At 34.7% G+C, this 21,734-nt stretch overlaps 1 protein-coding gene across 2 annotated transcripts in view; it reads right to left on the reverse strand.

Annotated features, from left to right (window-relative positions):
• RNF13 (ring finger protein 13) overlaps positions 1–21,734 on the reverse strand; it is a 183,667-nt gene that overhangs the window by 67,353 nt on the left and 94,580 nt on the right. Inside the window, exons 5-6 of one of the 2 annotated variants that reach the window (XM_002759497.7) lie at positions 8,311–8,398; positions 2,151–2,241 (exon numbers count right to left, since the gene is read on the reverse strand). In XM_002759497.7, coding sequence (XP_002759543.1) covers positions 2,151–2,241; positions 8,311–8,398 — 179 coding nt within the window. Of the gene's footprint in view, positions 1–2,150; positions 2,242–8,300; positions 8,399–21,734 lie in introns of both variants that reach the window. The other variant, XM_035278324.3, reaches the window with a different exon arrangement.

Genomic DNA, 21,734 nt, shown 5'->3' on the forward strand with positions numbered 1-21,734 from the left:
TTACTGTATCTTTAAAAGCCGTATATATTTCCTAGTTCTGCCCACTAAAAGAAAGAGAGGGGGCTTGAGGGTGAAGCAGGTAGGTAGGTAGTAGATAGATAATAAATAGATAAATAGATGACAGATAGACAGATATAGATCTTTATGTACAGCTCTATAATTCCTTACGCACAATTCTAAAATCCAAAAAGCTTTAAAAAATAATGTTTGTAATTCATTTGATAGTCAATTTGAAATGAACTGACATGAAAAAAATAGCCATATATTTACTGCAGATACATTAATTTATTTGATTATGGGGTGTTACCTCAAATTCTATTTGGAATGTTATTTAACTTCTTAAAATTTAAAAATTTTTCATTGCCACAATATACTGTCCCCAAGAGGTGGGATAAGAGAGTTTGTAAACTTGTGTTTGCCTAGAAAGGGTCAAAACATTAAGTAAATAAAGCAAGTTACAATTTTTTATGTATTGTATGGTTCCATTTTATAAGCACATGATCACTAATTAATGTCAATAATCAAATATGGGGGAGAAAGGGCTTTTAAAAAAACAGTAGTTGTTAGAGAGTAGTTTCACATAGGGACTTTCGCTGTAAATGTTTTATATTTCAATTTTTCCATATTTTGCTAGCATGTATATATTATTTTTTAATTTTAAAAAGTATGGTCTTATAATTAACAACAAAAAAGACTCTTTAAAATACACATAAAATTTACAGAAGTGTTCTACATGAGGGAGCAATATTGAGGTAAAAGCAAGTACTAATTCTCCCCTTTTAATATGGCTGACAAAACATCACCTTGCATAATTGTTTTTTGATACAACTTCCAAAATTATATTCCTTAACTTAAAAAAAAATGTTCTGAGCATGTAATATGTGAACAGTATTTTTTTTTTTTTGAGACGGTGTTTCGCTCTTGTTACCCAGGCTGGAGTGCAATGGCATGATCTCGGCTCACCGCAACCTCCGCCTCCTGGGTTCACGCAATTCTCCTGCCTCAGCCTCCTGAGTAGCTGGGATTACAGGCACGCACCACCGTGCCCAGCTAATTTTTTGTATTTTTAATAGAGACGAGGTTTCACCATGTTGACCAGAATGGTCTCGATCTCTTGACCTCATGATCCACCCGTCTTGGCCTCCCAAAGTGCTGGGATTAGAGGCTTGAGCCACCGCGCCCGGCCGTGAACAGTATTTTAAATATCAACACTGTAGTGGGGAAATAACAATAACAGTAAACAGAAAACCTTGCCCTCTTCTTTTTTATGCATTTTCAAACTCAAATATTCGTGGATTTCTTTTCCTCCTAAATACTTACTGGGTTTCATTGTGCCAGTTTCCTCTTTTGACAAATGTAGATAATAACTGATAATAATAACAACCACTAGAGGGTTGCTGTGAGGATTAAATGGATAACAAATGTGTAAATCTTGCTTTCATGAGTGCCCACTCTTGCTAAATGCTCAATAAATACTAGCTGCTTTTATTATCATTTTTGTTGTTCACTAGGTCAAAAGTCTGTTACAGTCCACTACGTTTTGGGGATCTGGAAGAACCTCCGAAGTGTTCATCATACTGTTTTCTATATATGTTCTATATTAGATGAGACAGCTGTGCCTTAATTTGAGTTGGTATGTTATCTTGGTAATGAGATTTTTTTTGTGGGGTTGGGGGAGAAGAGTTTTATATAAAAGTTTTCATTCAAATCGAACTTCCAAAACTTGAAAACTGACTTTTTGTCTTTGTAAATGTTAGTCACTTAACACAGTGTTTTTGATTCTGTGTTTATCATATATAAAATATCTTTTTAATAATATAAAAAACATTTCTTAATAGAAAATTTCATATAAACATAAATTGCATTATTTTTAAATACTAGTTTGATTAAACTGTAAAATGAAAAGTTACCTTATCTTTTTAGCAACAAGGGTGCCATTCACTAGCATGAATATATTTTCAACATGATCATACAAAGTAAAAGCAGTAAAATACTTTAAAATACTATGTCTTAAAAGCAAAATGACTTAAAAAGGGATAATTTAGCATACAGAGTTCATTCTGAAACATAATCTTGATTACAATATTATATAATTCTACCCTAATATAAAGAATATTAAGCAACATGATTTTTTTATATCTATTACTCACCCTTTGTCATATGTGAATTCATCTTTCAGAGAATTAGCTGATGATTCACCAATAAAGACAGATGGAATGTCAATTTTCTTTAGTATTTCAACTGTATAAAAGAATAATAAAATTATTCTAAAAAGCCCATACTTAGTGTATAATCAATTTAACTTTCTTCATAATAGCAGCAAATGCAACTGGAAACAATTACAATCAACTTTGTCTATTGCTTGATTTTTCCAGATTACAGATTTTACTTATCATCAAAATGGTTGAGAATAGCATTTACAGTAACAAAGCTAACATTTTACACATATACATTACCTGAATTGTCTCAATAATCTATGAGATTGAGATGTAATTTTAATTTTTAATATTTCCATTTGATTTTTTCCTCTCTAGACATAACTTATTAGAGAAGAAAGATGGAGGAAGAAATTTTAGGTTTCCTTCCCACACATAACTTAATTACTAAATGAAAAAGAGAAAAGCTTATTTTACATACCCATATCCAGGAGAGGTATAAGCCAGAGAATATAAGAAAAGACAACTTCGTAGCAATCTAATAAGTAATACCACACTTCTCTGGCTTTCCAGAGAAAGGCTGACAGGAGTTGAGAAGGGGAATAGAAGGGAATAGAGTAGGAAAGCTGGGTACATTTCTACTTCCTCATAAGCCTGGAGCTCATGGCAAAGCTTTGTGTTTGATTGGTATCTTAAGATATTTGACTCTTACATCCATATTCAAAACCAAAATCAAATGCCACCCAAAAAGAATTTTGTAAAAATTACCCATTACTCAGGAATAGAAATAAAAACAAGCCTCTTAATGTGCGAATAGAAAAAGCAGCCTCATTATTAGCTGTGAGTTAATTTAACACATTTGGCTTTAGAGAAAGCCCATTTGTTCCCTTTTTATAGTTTTCAAAATAACTTTGTTCTGTGTTTAAAAACAATGCATATTCATTATTCATTTAAAAGGTGGGGAGGCAAGTAAAGAAAAAGAAAACAAAACCATAATCCTTCCCATCCAAGGATAAATGTTTTATTTGAAGTAATAAGCAGTTCTGTAAGTTGCGACAAATACCATTATAACCACAACCACAATTATGATCTAGAATGTTCCATCACCCACCAAAATTCCCTCATATAGTCAACCCCTCCCCCTAAACCCATAAACCACTGATCTATTTTGTTGTTGTTGTTTTCATCCTTATAAAGTTTAAAATCTTGAAATACTTGGTAGAGTAAGGTTTTTTCCACTTCTAGATTATTTTATGCAAATACAAATATTCAACTCTCACACATTCTCTCTCTCTCTTATACACACACACACACCCCACACACACACACCAGAAAAAAACATGTAAGCCCCAAAGCCCAAATGGGCAGAAACCAAAAATATTAGTCAAGAAATACATAATCACTATTTTTATATCAATGTGATCAATATAATTTTATTTTTTATATCAATGGGATCACATAATTTTTTAAAGTGCAAGCATTTTTTCTACACAATGATACAATTCAGATATCCTGTTATGTCAATAAATACAGATCTACACCTCCTCATTTATTTTTATTTATTTATTTATTTATTTATTTATTTATTTGAGACAGGATATTGCTATGTTGCTCAGGCTCCAGTGCAGTGACTACTCACAGATGCCACCATTGAGTACTACAGCCTGTAACTCCTGGGCTCAAGCGACCCTCATGTCTCAGCCTCCCAGGTAGCCGGGGCTACAGGCATTATTTCCTTTTTCTTAATAGATGCAGAGGTATTGTTATAAGACCAAATATATTTTTCATATTTGGGAGATATTTTCTATCTTGCTAAGATATTTTCTCTACCACATATGAGTTTAAAGCTTACTTTGGTATTTAAAACTTGGAATTATATACCTTGTGTATGATGCTTTATTCTTTCGTGAAGATGCTTTTGGTTTGTAACTACTGGTAATAATATTGGAAGTAACCTAGCTTCTTTGAATTATCATATCTAAAGAGATGTAGAAAGCGCCTTACTTTAATAAAATGATTAAGAAAAAGGGTGAAAATACTGTATACAAATATGAGTAGCAATCTTGAAAATGGCAACATTATCTACCAAAAACAAAACTAAATATGTTTTACTTCACAAAATACTTCTAAGACACTCTAATTTTGATTTGTAAAACAACTCTGTGAAGTATATACTGACAAACAAAGATAAATTATAATTTGAATGACCCAATCCCAACCTCTCCAGATTCATATATCCAATTGCCCATTCAGGATCTCCATTTGATTGCCTAATAGATGTTTCAAACAAAGTTTCTCAATTAAACTCTGAATGTCTCCTTTCCCTCAATCCATCAACTCTATTTCTCATCTCTGTAAACAGCATAGCCATTCACTTAGTTTCTCGGGCTAAACATCTTGGAGTCAACCTTGACTCCTCCATTTCCCTTACTTTCTATACCAAATCCTGTCAACTTCAAAATATAGACATATTCCTATCACTTCTCATTACTTTACTAACACTCCAAATCACCATGAGTCTTGCTTGGCTGCTTCAGCAACTTTCTAAATATTCTCTGTTGGCACTTTTGCTCGCCTTTCACCTTCAGTGTTCTCTCCAAATAACAGCTAAAGCACTCCTTTTATAAAATGTCATATTACTTTACATGCCTGTTTAAAACTTATTTATTTGGAGATGGAGTCTCACTCTGTTGCCAAGGCTGGAGTGCAGTGGCACGATCTCAGTTTACCACCCAGGTTTAAGTGATTCTCGTGTCTCAGTCTCTTGGGTATCTGGGACTACAGGTGTGCATGCCACCACAGCTGGTTAGTTTTTTATATATTTAGTAGAGACAGGGTTTTACCATGTTGCCCAGGTTGGTCTCGAACTCCTGAGCACAGGCAATCCTCCTGCCTTGGCATCCCGAAATGCTAGGATTACAGGCCTGAGCCACTGTGCCCAGCCTAAAACTTATTTAAAATAAATTCCAAAATCTTTATCATGGCTGAAAAGGCCCATCATATTGGACCCCTTGCTCCTTCTCTAACCTTATCGCCTGCCACTCCCTCCCTTGCTCACTACACCAGCTATCGTGGCTTTATGCCACACTTTGGAAACAGCAAGCATGCTTTATCTTCAGTTGTTGTGCTTGTTGTTCCCCCTCCTTGGAATACCCTCCTTCAGAAATCTGCATGACTCAGCCTCTAACTTTAGATCTGTGCCTAAATTGCAATGCCTCACAGAAGCTTTCTCTGACCACCCTATCTAAAATAGGCGCCTTCCTTTCATCTCTCATTCTATATCCCCTTATGTTGATGTTTTTCTTCATAGCATTTCTCTCTACTTGACATTATAGCACATCTATTTGATTATGTGTTCATTTCTTCTCTTCTAGCCTAGAATGCAATAAAATGTTAATAATCACAATAAAAACAGCTGAACAACCATTAAATGATTGCTAAGAACCAGGAAGTCTTCTAGATGCTTAACAGGCCTTAATTCATTCAATCCTCATAGTAACTCAATGACTTAGGTACTATTATTATCCCAATGTCACGGATCAGAAAAACAGAAGCATACAGATATTAGGTAATGTACCCAAGGTTATACAACTACTAGGTGGTAGAGCTAGGATTCAAACCCTGACAGGCGGTACCCAGAAAGCACTTTCTTAACTACCGCAGTCTACTACCTCAATGAAAGATATGAAGGTAGAGCCTCTGACTGTATCATTACTTACTATAGTCATACTGCCTAAAACACTGCAGAGTAAGCTGTCAAAAAGCATTTGTTGAAGGAAGAAAGCAAAGGAGAAAAAAATGATGCAGATATTAATAACTTGACCTGTTTATATAGTTAAATATTTACACAGTTTGGACTCAAACGTAAGGCTTCTGACTCCTTATATAGGCTCCTCCCACTCTGCCATTGCATGAGTCTTCTCATATACCTTCTCTCACATGATTTTCACAAATTTGTCACGTAAAATAATTATTAAAATTATTTATACTATTATAGATGAAAATAATGAGCTTATAAAGATTAAGTAACTTTACACAGGTACCTGGTTCATATATTAACTAGTCTGGTTTACAATAAACACGTATTTCCTGGTTCTGAAGTTGGTATCCTTCCTACCACTTTCTGCTGTTTCCTAAAGATAATGAATTTTATTGGCTCACTGAATTAATCCATTCTGTTCCTGGCTGAAAGAAAAAATTGGTACATTCCTTACATGAAGTATCAATAGGAAGGGGCTTTTAAAATTTCCTTTTGTTTCCAATGTTAGTATCTCTACTTGGTATAAGATACCAATATTCCTAGGGAAAGCCTTGAAAAGAGGGACAGATACAAGCCTCTTTTGATTAATCCATGCTTTTCTTACCTCTACCAAGTAACAGCACAGATGAAAATGGTAAAGATCTTTACAACAATTGTTTCTGAACATATAAAATGTTTAAACACATACGCAAAGATGGAGCAAAATATCATATAAAATAATCTAAGCAACAAAGTCAAGAACCAAATTCTGAGCAGTCTTTGAATAACAACTCAGTTGAAATATTTCCATGGCAACAGCAGGCTTATATGGTTATGTGCAACTTCTAATATTGAACATATTCTTTTTAAGAGTTGACATGATTATTGCAAAAAGTGTTTACAGTATTATAAAGACAAAATAAGTGATAAAGGGAACTGACAATTTCAGACTGCAAAAGTTTTACTGAAAACATGTCAAAGGAGTAAATAGTTTACAAATAATAATCAGTTCGTTCAATCCAAAACATATTTAGCTCTTGAGAAGGTCTTGAAGATTTGCTAAATCCTTACACAAAGAGTAAGTAACTTGCTCAAAGTCATACAACTGATACAAGTAGGATTTGATTTTGAATTCAGGCCTATCTATTTCTAGACTATGCATGCTTTCCATTTTGCCAATAAGTGTATACAGATCACAAAAGTTACTGACCCTGGGATGTATCAAGTGGGATAATTTTTTTAAGAGGGAAATACATAAAGGAGGAGAAGTAAAATGTGTCATATTGGCAGCACTAACATTGCCAGTTCATTTGATAAGTAAACTCACTTCACCAAGTAAGTCCTATAATTACCATGTAGTAGCTGTCTCACTATTCCTGAAATGCTAAAACTTCTTATAGGTACTTAATGGATTTACAGTCATGAAGATTAAATCAGCTAGGAGGTTAAAATAATAATTTAAAATATAAAGAAATTCACTAAGAAGTACATTAATGAATTTTACTTTTTATATATTCTAATTTTGCCTCACTATATTAGGGTTAAGGAGGACAAAAACAAAAACAACAGAAAACACTGTCATACGCTAAAAGAAGACTTTCTGGTTACGAAATATAAAATATTTCCTATTCAGGATGTAGTTCTTTAAACTCCTAAATACATTCCAATGTTTTCTATCAGTCTGTAGCTTTATGTCTATACTTGCTCTACTTTGAAAATATGAATCAACAGGACTTAGTAGCAAAAGATTATGGTTATGCACTAAAAATATAAAATAAAATAAATTATAATCATTAGTGTTGACAGTAAATCATCTTAGTATCAATTAGAAAGGTTTTGATAATACCCCATAGTGCCCTGAGTCAAAGAAACTACATTAAGTGAGGCATACAGCTTAAGTCAGTGTCTTATTATAGCCAGTTATTTCACTAAAATTGGCTCATTTTTCCCTACAAGCTAATAATTAGTAGAGCATAAGGAAAGACGTTCCCATCTGAAACGAAAAACTATGAACATGCCAACGTATGACAAAGGACAAATAACCAACTGATATAAGAAAGCACAAATATGTGGCTTTGAAATTCCAGCAGGTTATAGCAGCTAATGAGTACCTCTACATACCCTAAAATGTAATGCTATGACTCTCTAAATAAATTACAAAAAGCCCTTTATGGCATTCTTAACTCAGCATGTTTATCTCTATTAAAGCTGTTTAAAAAACAGTTCAGAAAAGAAAAAGTAACTTTCATCTCTATTATGAATAAAATCATCCAAAGAGAATTAAGAATGAGGAATTATCTGATAGAGAAAAAAATCTGATTTTTAAAAAGAAAATGAGAGAAGGAAAATCCTGTTAATTTTGAGTTACAAGTTATCTGTCAAACAGGAGAGAAGAAAAGTGATACCTGTACTTACTGTCGTTGGATCCCATGCTAATGAGGTCATCAGAATCAACATTGTGAACTATGGCTGCTTTGTATCCCGCTCTCTGTGCATTTAAAACCTGCAAATAAAAAAAAAATTATGTTATAAGGAAGACAGTGGTTTGTCGTATTATCCCTCAACTCTATAAATCAACAAGCCTATACTATATATCTAGGACTGGATTATGAATATGTAGAAATAAATCTCAGGTATGTCTTGAAACATACAGATGTTTTACAATTGATTATCAAAAACTTCTTGAAGTAAATAAAGGATGAGGATATAAGCTAAAACATTAAAAGGACCCAAACCAATAAATCTGTGTTGCTCTAAAGAGGTAGCAACTTGCTGTAATCAGGGTTAGGAGTTACCACACCTAGAGTATTTAATTCCTACCTCTGCCCATATGAATCAGTGGGATGAACTTGAGCAATTATTTATTTTGTAATCCTCAGTTTCCTAACCTTTGAAATGAGAATGACAATATTCTTCTCCTGTGTAAAATAATACTTTTAAAATGCATAATACCACGCCTAATACATAGTAATAAGTCAGATAAAAGCAATTCATATGGCTACCTTGATCATCCAAAATACTCTGTAAAATTCCTTTCTAAAGCTTTTTTAAAAATTAAAAATACCTGCAGGCAGAAGTTTCTTATTCTATCTATTTGATCTTTCTTAAAGCTAGCCTCCAAAATAGTAACATTTGCACCATAAGGATATAGTTGGATGTGTGGCAGAATTTTCTTACATGAAAGATCTAGAAAGTGTCAAAACATGTTATTACATCTCATTTTACAAATAATATTCTAAGTAAAAATAAACCCAGACGTAAACTACTTATTGTATGACCTTTAGACTATTAGCAAAAATGAAGGATCAGATCATTATTTGCATATTGGTTGAAAAAAAAAATTGGGAGGACAAACATACATATACATAGTTTTGAATACTTGAAATGCTTTTGAATATATAGAGTTCTGGATACTAATTGTAGTAAGAAACTCTTGAAATACATTACCTTATGAGCAGTGCATAATGGTATATCTCAAAATGTTTGAGTGTTAAGTGTTCTTAAGAAACAGGCATATTAATTTTTTAGAAGAATTTCCAGGTCTAATATTAGCTCTGTTTTAGTTATCAGCATTATAATGACTTAACACTCTGCTATAATTCAATAAAAATAAAACCTGAGTCATGTTCCAAAGGTCCAGGGAAAGCCCAAAGAGTCAAGTTCCCAAAAGTAAAAAGGATGTGCAATTATTCAGACTCTGGATCTGAAAGCTAGGTAAGAGAAATGAGGACTACATATTCAACCCCAGTAAGGTCAGTTGGCTTGGCATAGATAAAAATTCTCTTCTACACTATTCTTGACTTCTCTAAAACTACCCCACCAATTCGTTAGATTTCTGAAAGAGACAACAGTGTGGATAAATCAGAATAATATTACCCTATTACTCAAAAAAAACTAAATCTGTAGGAGATATGACTACCCCAAGAAATTAATATACTTCATTCACCTTACAGCCTCCATAATACCTATGAAATAGCCTGACACAGGGTAGGCACTTATTAAATATTACTTGAATAAATTCAATGTATTTTTTAAATGTGCTTAAATTAATTGCTCATAACATTACACACACAGGAGATAAAAATCAGGCAGAAAGTGATTTTTAAAAAAACTAATTAAAATAATATAAATTGTTCACTGGCACAGGACTTACTGCTCTAATGTAGGAATAATGGCAAGAAATCAACCAGTCAACAAAACTGTAACAAGCATGTTTTGGAGTTGTGCAAAGAAGGGTCAATAATCAAAAAAGTAAGTTTAGCATTTTTGCATATGAGTACATGTTTTATTTTTAGGTGGATTTTGTTAGCCAATGAATATTGAGAAAATGCCAGTCCCCCACAGCCTCTTTCCCTTAGATATCATTATTTTCCAAAGGGAGGAAAAAATAATCTCTTATGAATGCAGTTTATAAACCTTATTTGCTACATATATTAACTTATTATTTATGCATCATATTACCATGGCAGTACAGACTTCACTTGGCTTTTATTTAAACAAAAGTATACTCAGTTGGGGTTACTACTAGTTTATCTGATGCTTTCATGACCATTTTAATTTTTGTCAAAAAGCTAACCAAGGAACTGAGGAGAAATGTTTCTTTCCACACCCAAAAAATAACTGCTGCCAAAGACACAATTTAAGAAATATAAAATTGACCAATACCAAAAGCTGTTTCCTGCTAATGCAAAACTTAAGTTTTAAATTTCTTTTTAAAGCCAACCAATGCACACAGTCATTGAAATTATGTAATTTAACTTTTTTCCCTGAGTAAAAATATATATGAAAGCAAACATGTAACATGTTAGAACACAGAGAAAGGTGGTCTCAGGAACCACAACAATGAGTAAAAACCGTAGCTGAATTGAGCAAGTAGTTGCTGAGCTTACATAATGAGTAAAATAACTGTATCCATACTAGATGTGAAACCTGAGGGTCAATCAGAAAGCCATTATCCTTCACTGGCAGTCAGCATTTGTTTAAAAACAAACAAACAAACAAACAAACAAACACATGAATGAAGGTTATTACCCTCAAGGAAATTTCAATACTGATGGATAGCCAAACAGGTCAGTTGCTTTCTTGACCCTGTGTAGAACCGGCTTTGTCTTGTGAATGCCTATCAGTACTTCAAATTCCATCATCTCCATGAAGCCTTTCCTATCCTGTACCCCTATGTCACATGTACCCACATTAATTTCTCCCTGCTTAGAGTATTTATATCAATCTATTTATATTTTTCTTCAAGATCTTATATAGTGTCTTATACCTACACATATTGATGTCATATTTCAGGGGTCCCCAATCTTTTTGGCACCAGGCACTGGTTTTGTGGAAGACAACTTTTTCACCAGGGAAATGGTTTCAGGATGAAACTGTTCCATCGCAGATCATCAGGCATTAGTTAGATTCTCCTAAGGCACGTGCAACTTAGATCCCTTGCATTCACAGTTCACAGCAGGGTTCACGCTCCTATCAGAATCTAATACTGCCACTGATCTGACAGGAAGCAGAACTCAGGCAGTAATGCTTGCTTGCCCACTGCTCATCTGCTGTTGTGCAGCCCGGTTCCTAACAGATATGGGCCCATGGCCCAGGAATTGGGGGACTCCTGTACTATCCCACTTCCCAAACAGGTCTTCAGGAGGTACTTAAATCTACAGTTATCTACATATCAACTTTTCTAGAGAGAAGAGACAAAGTAATAATCTTGCAAGAGGCTTTCTTACTCTCAAATTATTACAAATAATCAGTATAAATGAATGGATTTATAACAGTCTATCATGTTTAACTAAATCTAGCCATTAGGCTCTTAAGACATATTTCTCCTAAGGTGTACCAAGCAAGTTAGGAGAAATATGTCTTTCGCACATCCAAAATGCACTTCTTTCTATAAATACAGTATAAAATTATATCAGTATCAAAAGCTGTTCTCTGTTAATTTAATAATAAAACTACTAAAATAGAAACCTTGGGAAACCACTAAAATGGGAAGAAATTCTGTAGGCATAAGTGTGATCTCCGAAAAAGAGAAGCATGTTTTAAAAATGTAGCAAGTATGAGGGCTTTCCCAAGGTTTTTGTTGTTGTTTTTATTGATTTTTTAAAATAAAGAAATGAAATTAAATCAAAGAACACATTAACATATGGACTAACAGGCTTATGAATACAAACAAGGAAAATACATCCACGTTTATGAACTATAAAACTCATGTGTCAGTCAAATTAAATTACATTTTCAACTAAGCGGCAGCTGGTATTTTTAAGAACATATGAGGCAGAAATAAATTTTAAATCATTTAGTAAGCATTTGCAAAGTTTCCCATTCATAAAATGCAACCTCAACACATGGTATCAGATGGAAGCAAAGAACTTAAAGATTCATGAAACAAAGCATGCACAGGGAACAAATCTAAATCCAAAACAACCATCAAAACTGAAAACTACATTATAAAGCCTTCTAAATTGTACTGGCAATCTGCCTTTTTAAGGACACTGATCAGAGCGGTTAGCTCAAATTGTGGTAAATGCACTGAGTATTTTACAGCCAATGAACAGATTAGATGCAACTAAATTATATAAACCAGGTGGTACCTAACCAAGAGGTTTAAAGAAATATGGAACTGCTCGCTTGTTGTAATAAATAGCAAGTCTGTCAGAAGATAGCAGATTGCTAATGAAAGAGTCTTAATAAGACAGGTTCTAAAAGGAACCCTGGGAACAACACAATAATTCATCTTATTTCCAAACTGAACAAATTCATAATACTGACACTAATAAAACATGCCTTATAAGAAAATAGAAATGATTAAGCTGTTGAGATGATCATGAATAGAGATCTTTTTAAAAGAAACCTCTGTGTGCTAGTGCCTTATACATATTATCCCTAATATTCAAGACAACTCTACAATGCAGGTATTCTTTTCTATCATTTAGAAATGAGGAAAGATAGGTAAGTGTAACTACCGTAAGCTCACTCTTAGGCAGGGCTGAGATTTAAACACTGCTTTGTCTGGTTAGATAGAGAAGCATGGGGTTGCCCAATGGATCAGGATGAGTCCCAGGATCACTAACCTTATGTAACATTTTACAAATGTTCAGAAAGAGGAATTGAACTGAGAAAGCATCAAGATGCTAACGACATTAATCTTAAAATCCTGTAGGCAAAATAAAATCTATAAACAAAACAACACAGCCAAGAAGAAACATGTTAAAATATTGTGGGAGAGTTGAGCAAAACTTAGAGGAAAAAAGGCTGTGGGATGAAATACCTATGGCAGATTTTATGAGACTTGAATTACACCTCAACAAAAAGAAAAAATTCTGGTTAACAGTGGGAAAAGTTGGAGAAAGGTTTTCATGTGGGAAGAGAGCTACAACAGGGCAAATGGCATGTTCACTTTCAAAACAAAACAAAAAACACAGTGACCTGACTTAAAGAAGAGTGTTACTGAAAGGCAGAACAGCAGATTAGTAAAAGTACAGACTCTTGGAACTAGACTACCTGGGCTCAAATCCTACTTCTATTAGACATGCAAGTGATTTAATGCCTATATTACTAGTATTAAAATATATATAACTTAATTAAATTATTGTTTAATCAAAGGATTAAATAATTTAATATATGAGAAGTACTTAAAATAATGCTCAAACAGGGCCTGGCACATATGAAGTAAGAGTTATGTTTACTGCCATTGCTATTAGTGTTTATTGTTGGAGAGTCAGAAGTGAGAAGAGAGAGAAAAAAGGGACAGATTGTACAGTAAGTACCCTGCTCCTTAGAAAAGTAGCATGTGGTCTCAGTCAAGAGTTCACAGTAGGCACTTGAATAAGGGGTTGACATGGCTAAAACACTGCTTTGGAAGAATCTGGTAATGATTACATTGACTCAGAGAGGAGAGACTGAAGACTTAGGAGCTGTTATGACAAGGCAGGATGGCAGCAATGATGTAAAAGAATACTATCTTTTATTCTTCATAACCCAAAACTTAGAGAACTTGGAGAACGCCTTTGGCCAAAATGGGAAAGCTGAGAAACAGAGTTTGTTTTGATAGGAAAGCAGCAGACACTGGCTTTAAGCATACTAAATTTGAGAGGTAGTAAGTTTTCCTAGGTAGGTAGAATACAACAGGTTAGGACTGAAGACAAAAATTTTCAGATTTTCAGCAAATTAATCTATTTATTCATTCAATAAATATTTGGGACAAATTGAGTCACCTTGTTGTTGAAAACAAACTTTTAATAAAATGCAATTCGTTCACATTATTACATTTCCTATAATCTTTAATCCTCTTTAACATCTATATGTAAACTAAGTTAAGTGTATTTCATTGTTCCTTTGGGAAGAGATGTTGCAAATAAGCAGACACGTGTATATGTCCAAGTTACACACCTGCAAGAATGGTTTCTGTGGTGAATTATAACCTTGAAAATAACCCAGTTATTATATCAGACAGGAGTCTAGATATTCATGTAAAATGACACACACTTAGAACAAGAACCTTATTTACCTGAAATATAAATTTGCATTTCAAGTTCTAAAACTTTTATCTGAATTATAGTGCTGTTTTGCTTTCAAAAAGAAGAGAGGAAAGAGTAAAGATAACTTTCTCTTGCATTTTGAATACCAGTTCAGCCACAGAATAGGGCACTGAACAGAGTCATGAGGCACTCATTCCAGGCCCTAGCTCATGATACACAACACTTCTAGATACACCATGGGCAGAAAGAGAACCTGCTGCTTTGAAAAGAAGGACGCAGTCCTGGCAGGATACCCAGGTGAGCCTTGGGCCCTGAGATATGCTGATCTTAGGTATGACTCAGCACATTCCCACTTGTGGTGTTTATGGTAGAAGACTCCTTCTGTTTGAGAAAAGCAGAGGGAAAGGGAAAGGAGATTTTGTCTTGCACCTTAGGTATCAGCTAAGCCACAGTAGGGTAGAGCAACAAGCAGGCTCTTGGGGTCCCTGACTTTAGGCCTAAGTTCTTGGACAGGATTTCTGAACCTGTCCTGGGCCAGAGGGGAGCCCACTTCCCTGAAGGGTGAGTCTCAGGCCTGACAGTATTCACAAGCTGACCGAAGACCCCCTGGGTTTTCAGTAAACATTGGCAGTGGTCTGGCAGAATCCCCTGTGGGCTGGTGGTGGTGGCGGCCATACAAAGACGTCCTCTGAATATGGAGAGGGGAGGAAAGAGCAGGAAGGATCTTGTCTTGTGGTTTGACTGCCAGCTTAGCTGCAACAGAGGAGCCTATCAAGTAAATTTCTAAGGTTTTTGACTCTAATCCCTGGTTCCCAAACAGCATCTCTGGACCCATCAGGAGCCTGGGGAACTTATTGCGCTGAAAGGAAGGGCACAAACCTGACTGGCTTCACCACCTGCTGATTGTAGTTCCCTAAAAGCCTTGAGTGAACATAGGTGGTAGACAGGTAGTGGTTACAGTGGGCCTTGGGCAAGACCCAGTGCTGTGCTGGCTTCAAGTCTCATCCAGCACAGTCCCGTGGTGGTGGCCACAGGGATATTTATATTACCATACCCCCAGATCCAGGCAGGCAGCTCAGCACAGAAAAAGCGAGAGACTCCATCTGTTTAGGAAAAAGTAAATGAAAAGAACAAGAGTCTCTGCCTAATAATCCAGAGAATTCTTCCAGATCTTATCCAAGACCACAAAGGCAGTACCTCTATGAGTCTGCATTATTGGACTTGAAGCCTAAGTCCCTTTCAATATCTGGACAACTTTCTTAAGAAGGATGACCACAAATAAGCCAAGGTTGTGAAGATTACAATAAATACCTAACTCTTAAATGCTGAGACACTGAAGAACATTACAAGCATCAAGATCATCCAGGAAAACATGACCTCACAAAATGAATGAAATGCAGCACCAGGGACCAATCTTGGAGAATCAGAGATAAGTGACCTTTCAGACAGAGAATTCAAAATAGCTGTGTTGAGGAAACTCAAAGAAATTCGAGATAACACAGAGAAGAAATCCAGAATTCTATTAGATAAATTTAACAAAAAGACTGGAATACTTTTTAGAATCAAGCTGAAATTCTAGAGTTGAAAAATGCAATTAACACACCAAAGAATGTATCAGAATCTCTTAATAGTAAAATAGATTAGGTAGAAAGAATTAGTGAGCTATTAGAAAATAGAGGTAACAAAAGAAGAAGAATATAAAAAAATGAAGCGTGCCTACAAGACCTAGAAAATAGCCCCAAAAGGGAAAATCTAAGAGATACTGATCTTAAAGTGGAGGTAGAGAAAGAGACAGGAGTAGAGAGTTAATTCAAAAGAATAATATCAGAGAATATACCAAACCTACGGAAAGGTATCAACACTCAAATACAAGAAAGTTATAGAACACCAAGCAGATTTAACCCAAAGAAAACTACCTCGAGGCATTTCAACAATCAAACTCCTGAAGATCAAGGATAAAGAAAGGTTCCTAAAAACAGCAACAGAAAAGACACAACATACAATGGAGCTCCAACACATGTGGCAGCAGACTTTTCAATGGAAATCTTATCAGCTAGGAGAGAGTGGCATCACATATTTAAAGTGCTAAAGGAAAAAACCTTTACCCTAGAATAGTGTATCCAGAAAAAAATGACCTTCAAGTATGAAGGAGAAAATAAAGACCTTCTCAGACAAACAAAAGTTGAGGGATTTCATCAACACCCAGACCTATACTACAAGAAATGCTAAAGAGTTTTTCAATCTAAAAGAAAAGGATGTTAGCAAGAAGAAACCATCAGAAGGTACAAAACTCATTGATAAGAGTAAGCACACAGAAAAACACAGAATAATTTAATATTGTAATTGTGGTATGCAAACTACTCTTAAATAGAAAGATTAAATAATGAACTAATCAAAATTAATAACTACACTTTTCAAGACATGGACAGTAAAATAAAACATAAAGAAAAACAACAGGCAGGGCATGGTGGCTCATGTCAGTAATCCCAGCACTTTGGGGCAAGGCAGGCAGATCACCTCAGGTCAGGAGTTTGAGACCAGCCTGGCCAACATGGTAAAACTCTGTCTCTACTAAAAATACAAAAAATCTAGCTGGGTGTGGTGGCAGGCACCTGTAATCCCAGCTACTTGGGACGCTGAGGATTGGAGGATCACTTGAAGTCAGGAGGCAGATGTTGCAGTGAGCCAAGATCATGCCATTGCACTCCAGCCTGAGCAACAAGAGTGAGACTCCATCTCAAAAAAAAAAAAGAAAGAAAAACAAAAAATTGTAAAGCAGTGGGATGAAGTTAAACTGTAGAGTTTTTATTAGTTTTTTCTTCTGTGTTTGTTTATGCAATTTGTGTGAAGCTGTCATCAGTTTAAAATAATGGGTTACACAATGGTATTTGCAAACTTCATAGTAACCTCAAATTGAAAAACCTAAATATACCAAAAAAAAAGGAAAAATTAAATTATATCATCAGAGAAAATCACCTTCACTAAAAGGAAGACAGGAAGGATGTAAAGAAAAAAAAGATCACAAAACAACCAAAAAATAAATAACAAATGGCAGAAGTCCTTATTTATGAATAAAAATACCAAATATAAATGGACTCAATTCTCCAATAAAAAGAGAGCAGCTGAATGGATGAAAAAACAACACCCAATGATCTGTTGCCTACAAGAAAAACACTTCACCTACAAAGATAAATATAGACTGAAAATAAAAGGATGAAAAAAGATATTCCATGCCAATTGAAGCCAAAAAAGAGCAGGAATCACTATACTTACATCAGACAAAACAGATTTCAAGACAAAAACTGTAAGAAGAGAAAAAGAAAGTCATTATATAATGATGAAGGGGTCAATTCAGCAATAAAATATAATAATTGTTAATATACATGTACCTAATAGTGGGGTACTCAGATATACATTAGTAGAGCTAAAGAGAGAGAAACCTCAGAACAGTAACATCCCATTTGCAGCACTAGACAGGTCTCTCAGATAGAAAATCAACAAAGAAACATTGGACTTAATCTGCGCTACAGAACGAATGAACCTAAACAGATACTTACAGAACATTTCATCCAATGCAGAATACACTTTCTTCTCCTCAGCACATAGATTGTTCTCAATGATAAACCATATTTTAGGGTCACAAAACAAGTCTTTTTAAATTTAAATTTAAATTTTTTTATTTTTGAGATGGGGTCTCACTATGTTGCTCAGGCTGCTCTCAAACTCCTGGGATCAAGCAATCCTCCCGCTTTGGCCTCCCAAAGTGCTGGGATTACAGGCATAGCCACCATGCCCAGCCAGAAAACAAGTCTTAAAACTACAAAAAAAACTGAAACAATACCAAACATCTTCTGACCACAATGAAATACAACTAGAAATCAACAACAAGAAAAATTTTGGATACTACACCAACACATGCAAATTGAACAGTATGCTCCTGAATGTCCAGTGAATGAGTGAGGAAATTAAGGAGGAAATTTAAAAATTCCTTGAAATAAATAAAAATGGAACATAACATATCAAAACCGAGGGGATACAGAAAAGGCAGCACAAAGAAGGAAATTTATAGCCGTAAGTGCCCACATCAAAAAAGAAGAAAAATAACACATAAAAAACTTAGCAATTTATCATATAGAACCAGAAATTAAGAGCAAATTGAACCCATGAACCCAAAATTAATAAAAGAAATAATAGGCTGGGTGCAGTGGCTCACGCCTGTAATCCCAGCACTTTGGGAGGCTGAGGTGGGTGGATCCGAAGATAAGGAGTTCAGGGCCAGCTTGGCCAAGATGGTGAAACCCCATCTCTACTAAAAATACAAAAACTAGCTGGGCATGGTGCTGGGCACCTGTAATCCCAGCTACTCAGGAGTCTGAGGTAGAGAAGTGGTTGAACCCAGGAGGCAGAATTTGCACCACTGCACTCCAGCCTGGGCAAAAAATGAGACTGTGTCTCAAAGAAACAAAAAGAAATAATAAAGATCGGAACATAAATAAATAAATTTGAAATGAAGAAAACAATACAACAAAATCAATGAAACAAATAGTTTTTTGAAAAGATAAAGGTAATTAACAAACCTTTAGCTAGACTGAGAAAAAAGGAAGATGACTCAAAGAAAATAAAAAATAAAAAGAAGACATTACAACTGATACCATAAAAATTCAAAGCATCATTAGTGGCTTCTATGAACATCTGCCAATAATATTGGAAAATCTAAAAGAAATGGATAAATTTCTATACACAAACAACCTAAACATAAAGAAATCCAAAATCTAAACAGACCAATAACAAATAAACAGATTGAAGCCACAGTAAAGTCTCCCAGTAAAGAAAAGCCTGGGACCTGATGGCTTCACCGCTAAATTCTACCAAACATTTAAAGAACTAATACCAATCCAAATCAAACTATTCCATAATATACAGAAGGAAGGAATACTTCCAAACTCATTCTATGAGGCCAGTATTACCTTCATGCCAAAATCAAACAAAGACACGTAAAATAAAGAAAACTACAGGTCAATGTCTCTGATGAATATTATTACAAAAAACCTCCACAATATATGAGCAAACCAAATTCAACAATACATTAAAAAGATCATTCTTCATCACCAAGTAGAATTTATACGGGGGATGCATGGATGCTTCAATATACACAAATCAATCAATGTGACACATCGTATCAATAGAATGAAGGACAAAAACTATATAATCATTTCAGTTGTTCTGAACAAGCATCTGATAAAATTCAAAACCACTTTATGATTTAAAAAAAAACCCTCAAAAAACTGTATATAGAAAGAACATACCTTGAGGTAATAAAAGCCATATACAACAGACCCACAGCTAGTATCATAGTGAATGAAGAAAAACTGAAAGGCTTTCCTGTAAGGTCTGGAGTTTAACAAGGATGCCCACTTTCATGACTGTTATTCAACATAGTACCAGAAGTCCTAGCAGGGACAATCAGAAAAGAGAAAGAAATAAACAGCATACAAATTGGAAAGGAAGAAGTCAAATTACACTTGTTCGCAGAAAAGATCTTATATTTGACAAAAACCTAAAGACTCCACACACACTTAAAAAAAATATTAGAACTGATAAATCTGGTAAAGTTGCAGGATATGAAATCAACATACAAAAATCTGTAGCACTTCTATATGCCAATAGTGAACAATTTGAAAAGGAAATTTAAAAAAGTAATTCTACTTACTAAAGCCACAAATAAAAGTAAATACATAGAAATAAGCTTAACAACAGAAGTGAAAGATCTCTACAATGAAAACTATAAAACACTGATGAAAGAAATTGAAGAGGACACAAAAATGGAAAGATATTCCATGTTCATAGACTGGAAGAATCAATATTGTTAAAATGCCCGTATTACCCAATGCAATCTACAGATTCAATGCAATTCCCATCGAAACCAATGACATTCTTCATAGAAAAACAACTGTAAAATTTATATGAAACTACAGAAGACCAAGAATAGCCATAGGTATCCTGAACAAAAAGAACAAAACTGAAGGAATCATATTACCTGACTTTAAATTATACTAGATGGCAATAGTAATAGCATGGTACTGGCATAAAAAGATACACAGAAAAATGGAACAGAATAGAGAACCCAGAAATAAATCCTCGCAACTATAGTGAACTCACTTTTGACAGTAATGTCAAGAATCTACACTGGGGAAAAGACACTCTCTTCAACAAATAGTGCTGAGAAAACTGGATATACATATGTAGAAGAATGAAACTAGGCCCCTATCTCTTGCCATATACAAATATCAAATTAAAATAGATGAAATACTTAAATTTAAGACCTCAAACTATGAAACTACTACAAGAAAACACTGGGGAAAATCTCCAGGACATTTGTCTGGGCAAGTATTTCTTGAGTAATATCTCATGAGCACAGGCAACCAAAGCAAAAGGGACAAATGGGCTCACATCAAGTTAAAAGGCTTCCACACAGCAAAGGAAACATTCAACACAGTGAAGAGACAACCCACAGAATAGGAGAAAATATCTGCAAACTACCCAGCTGAAAAGGAATTAATAACCAGAATATATAAGGAGTTCAAACAATGCTATAGGGAATATCAGATAATGCAATTAATAAATGGGCAAAAGATTTGAATAGACATTTCTCAAAAGAAGACATACAAATGGGAAACAGGCAAATGAAAAGGTGCTCAACATCACTGATCATCAGAGAAATGCAAATCAAAACTACAAGGTGGTATCATCTCACCCCAGTTAAAATGGCTTTTATCCAAAAAACAGGCAATAAGAAATGCTGTAGAGTATACAGAGAAAAGGGAACCCCTGTACACTGTTGATAGGAATGGAAATTAGCACAATCACTATGGAGAATGGTTTGGAGATTCCTCAAAAAACTAAAAATAGAGCTGCCATATGATCCAGCTACCTCAGTGCTAGGTATATACCCAAAAGAAAGAAAATCAGTATATGAAAAAGATACCCAAGCTCCCATATTTGTTGCAGCACTGTTCCCAATAGCCAAGACTTGGAAGCAACCTAAGTGCCCATCAACAGATGAATGGATTAAAAAAATGTGGTATACATACACAATGGAGTACTCTTCAGTCATAAGAAAAAATAAGATCCTGTCATTTACAGCAACATGAATGAAAATGAAGTTCATTATGTTAAGAGAAATGGGCCAGGGACAGATTAAGACAAAGATCACATGTTCTCACTTACTTGTAGGATCTAAAAATCAAAACAATTGAAGATTAAGAGATAAGAGTGAAGAAGGATGGTTATCAGAGAGGTTGGGAAGGGTAGTGAGGGGAGATGGAAATGGCTAATGGGTACAAAAAAAAACCAGAATGA

Source organism: Callithrix jacchus, chromosome 17 (assembly GCF_049354715.1).
Source record: "Callithrix jacchus isolate 240 chromosome 17, calJac240_pri, whole genome shotgun sequence".
Lineage (NCBI taxonomy): Eukaryota > Metazoa > Chordata > Mammalia > Primates > Cebidae > Callithrix > Callithrix jacchus.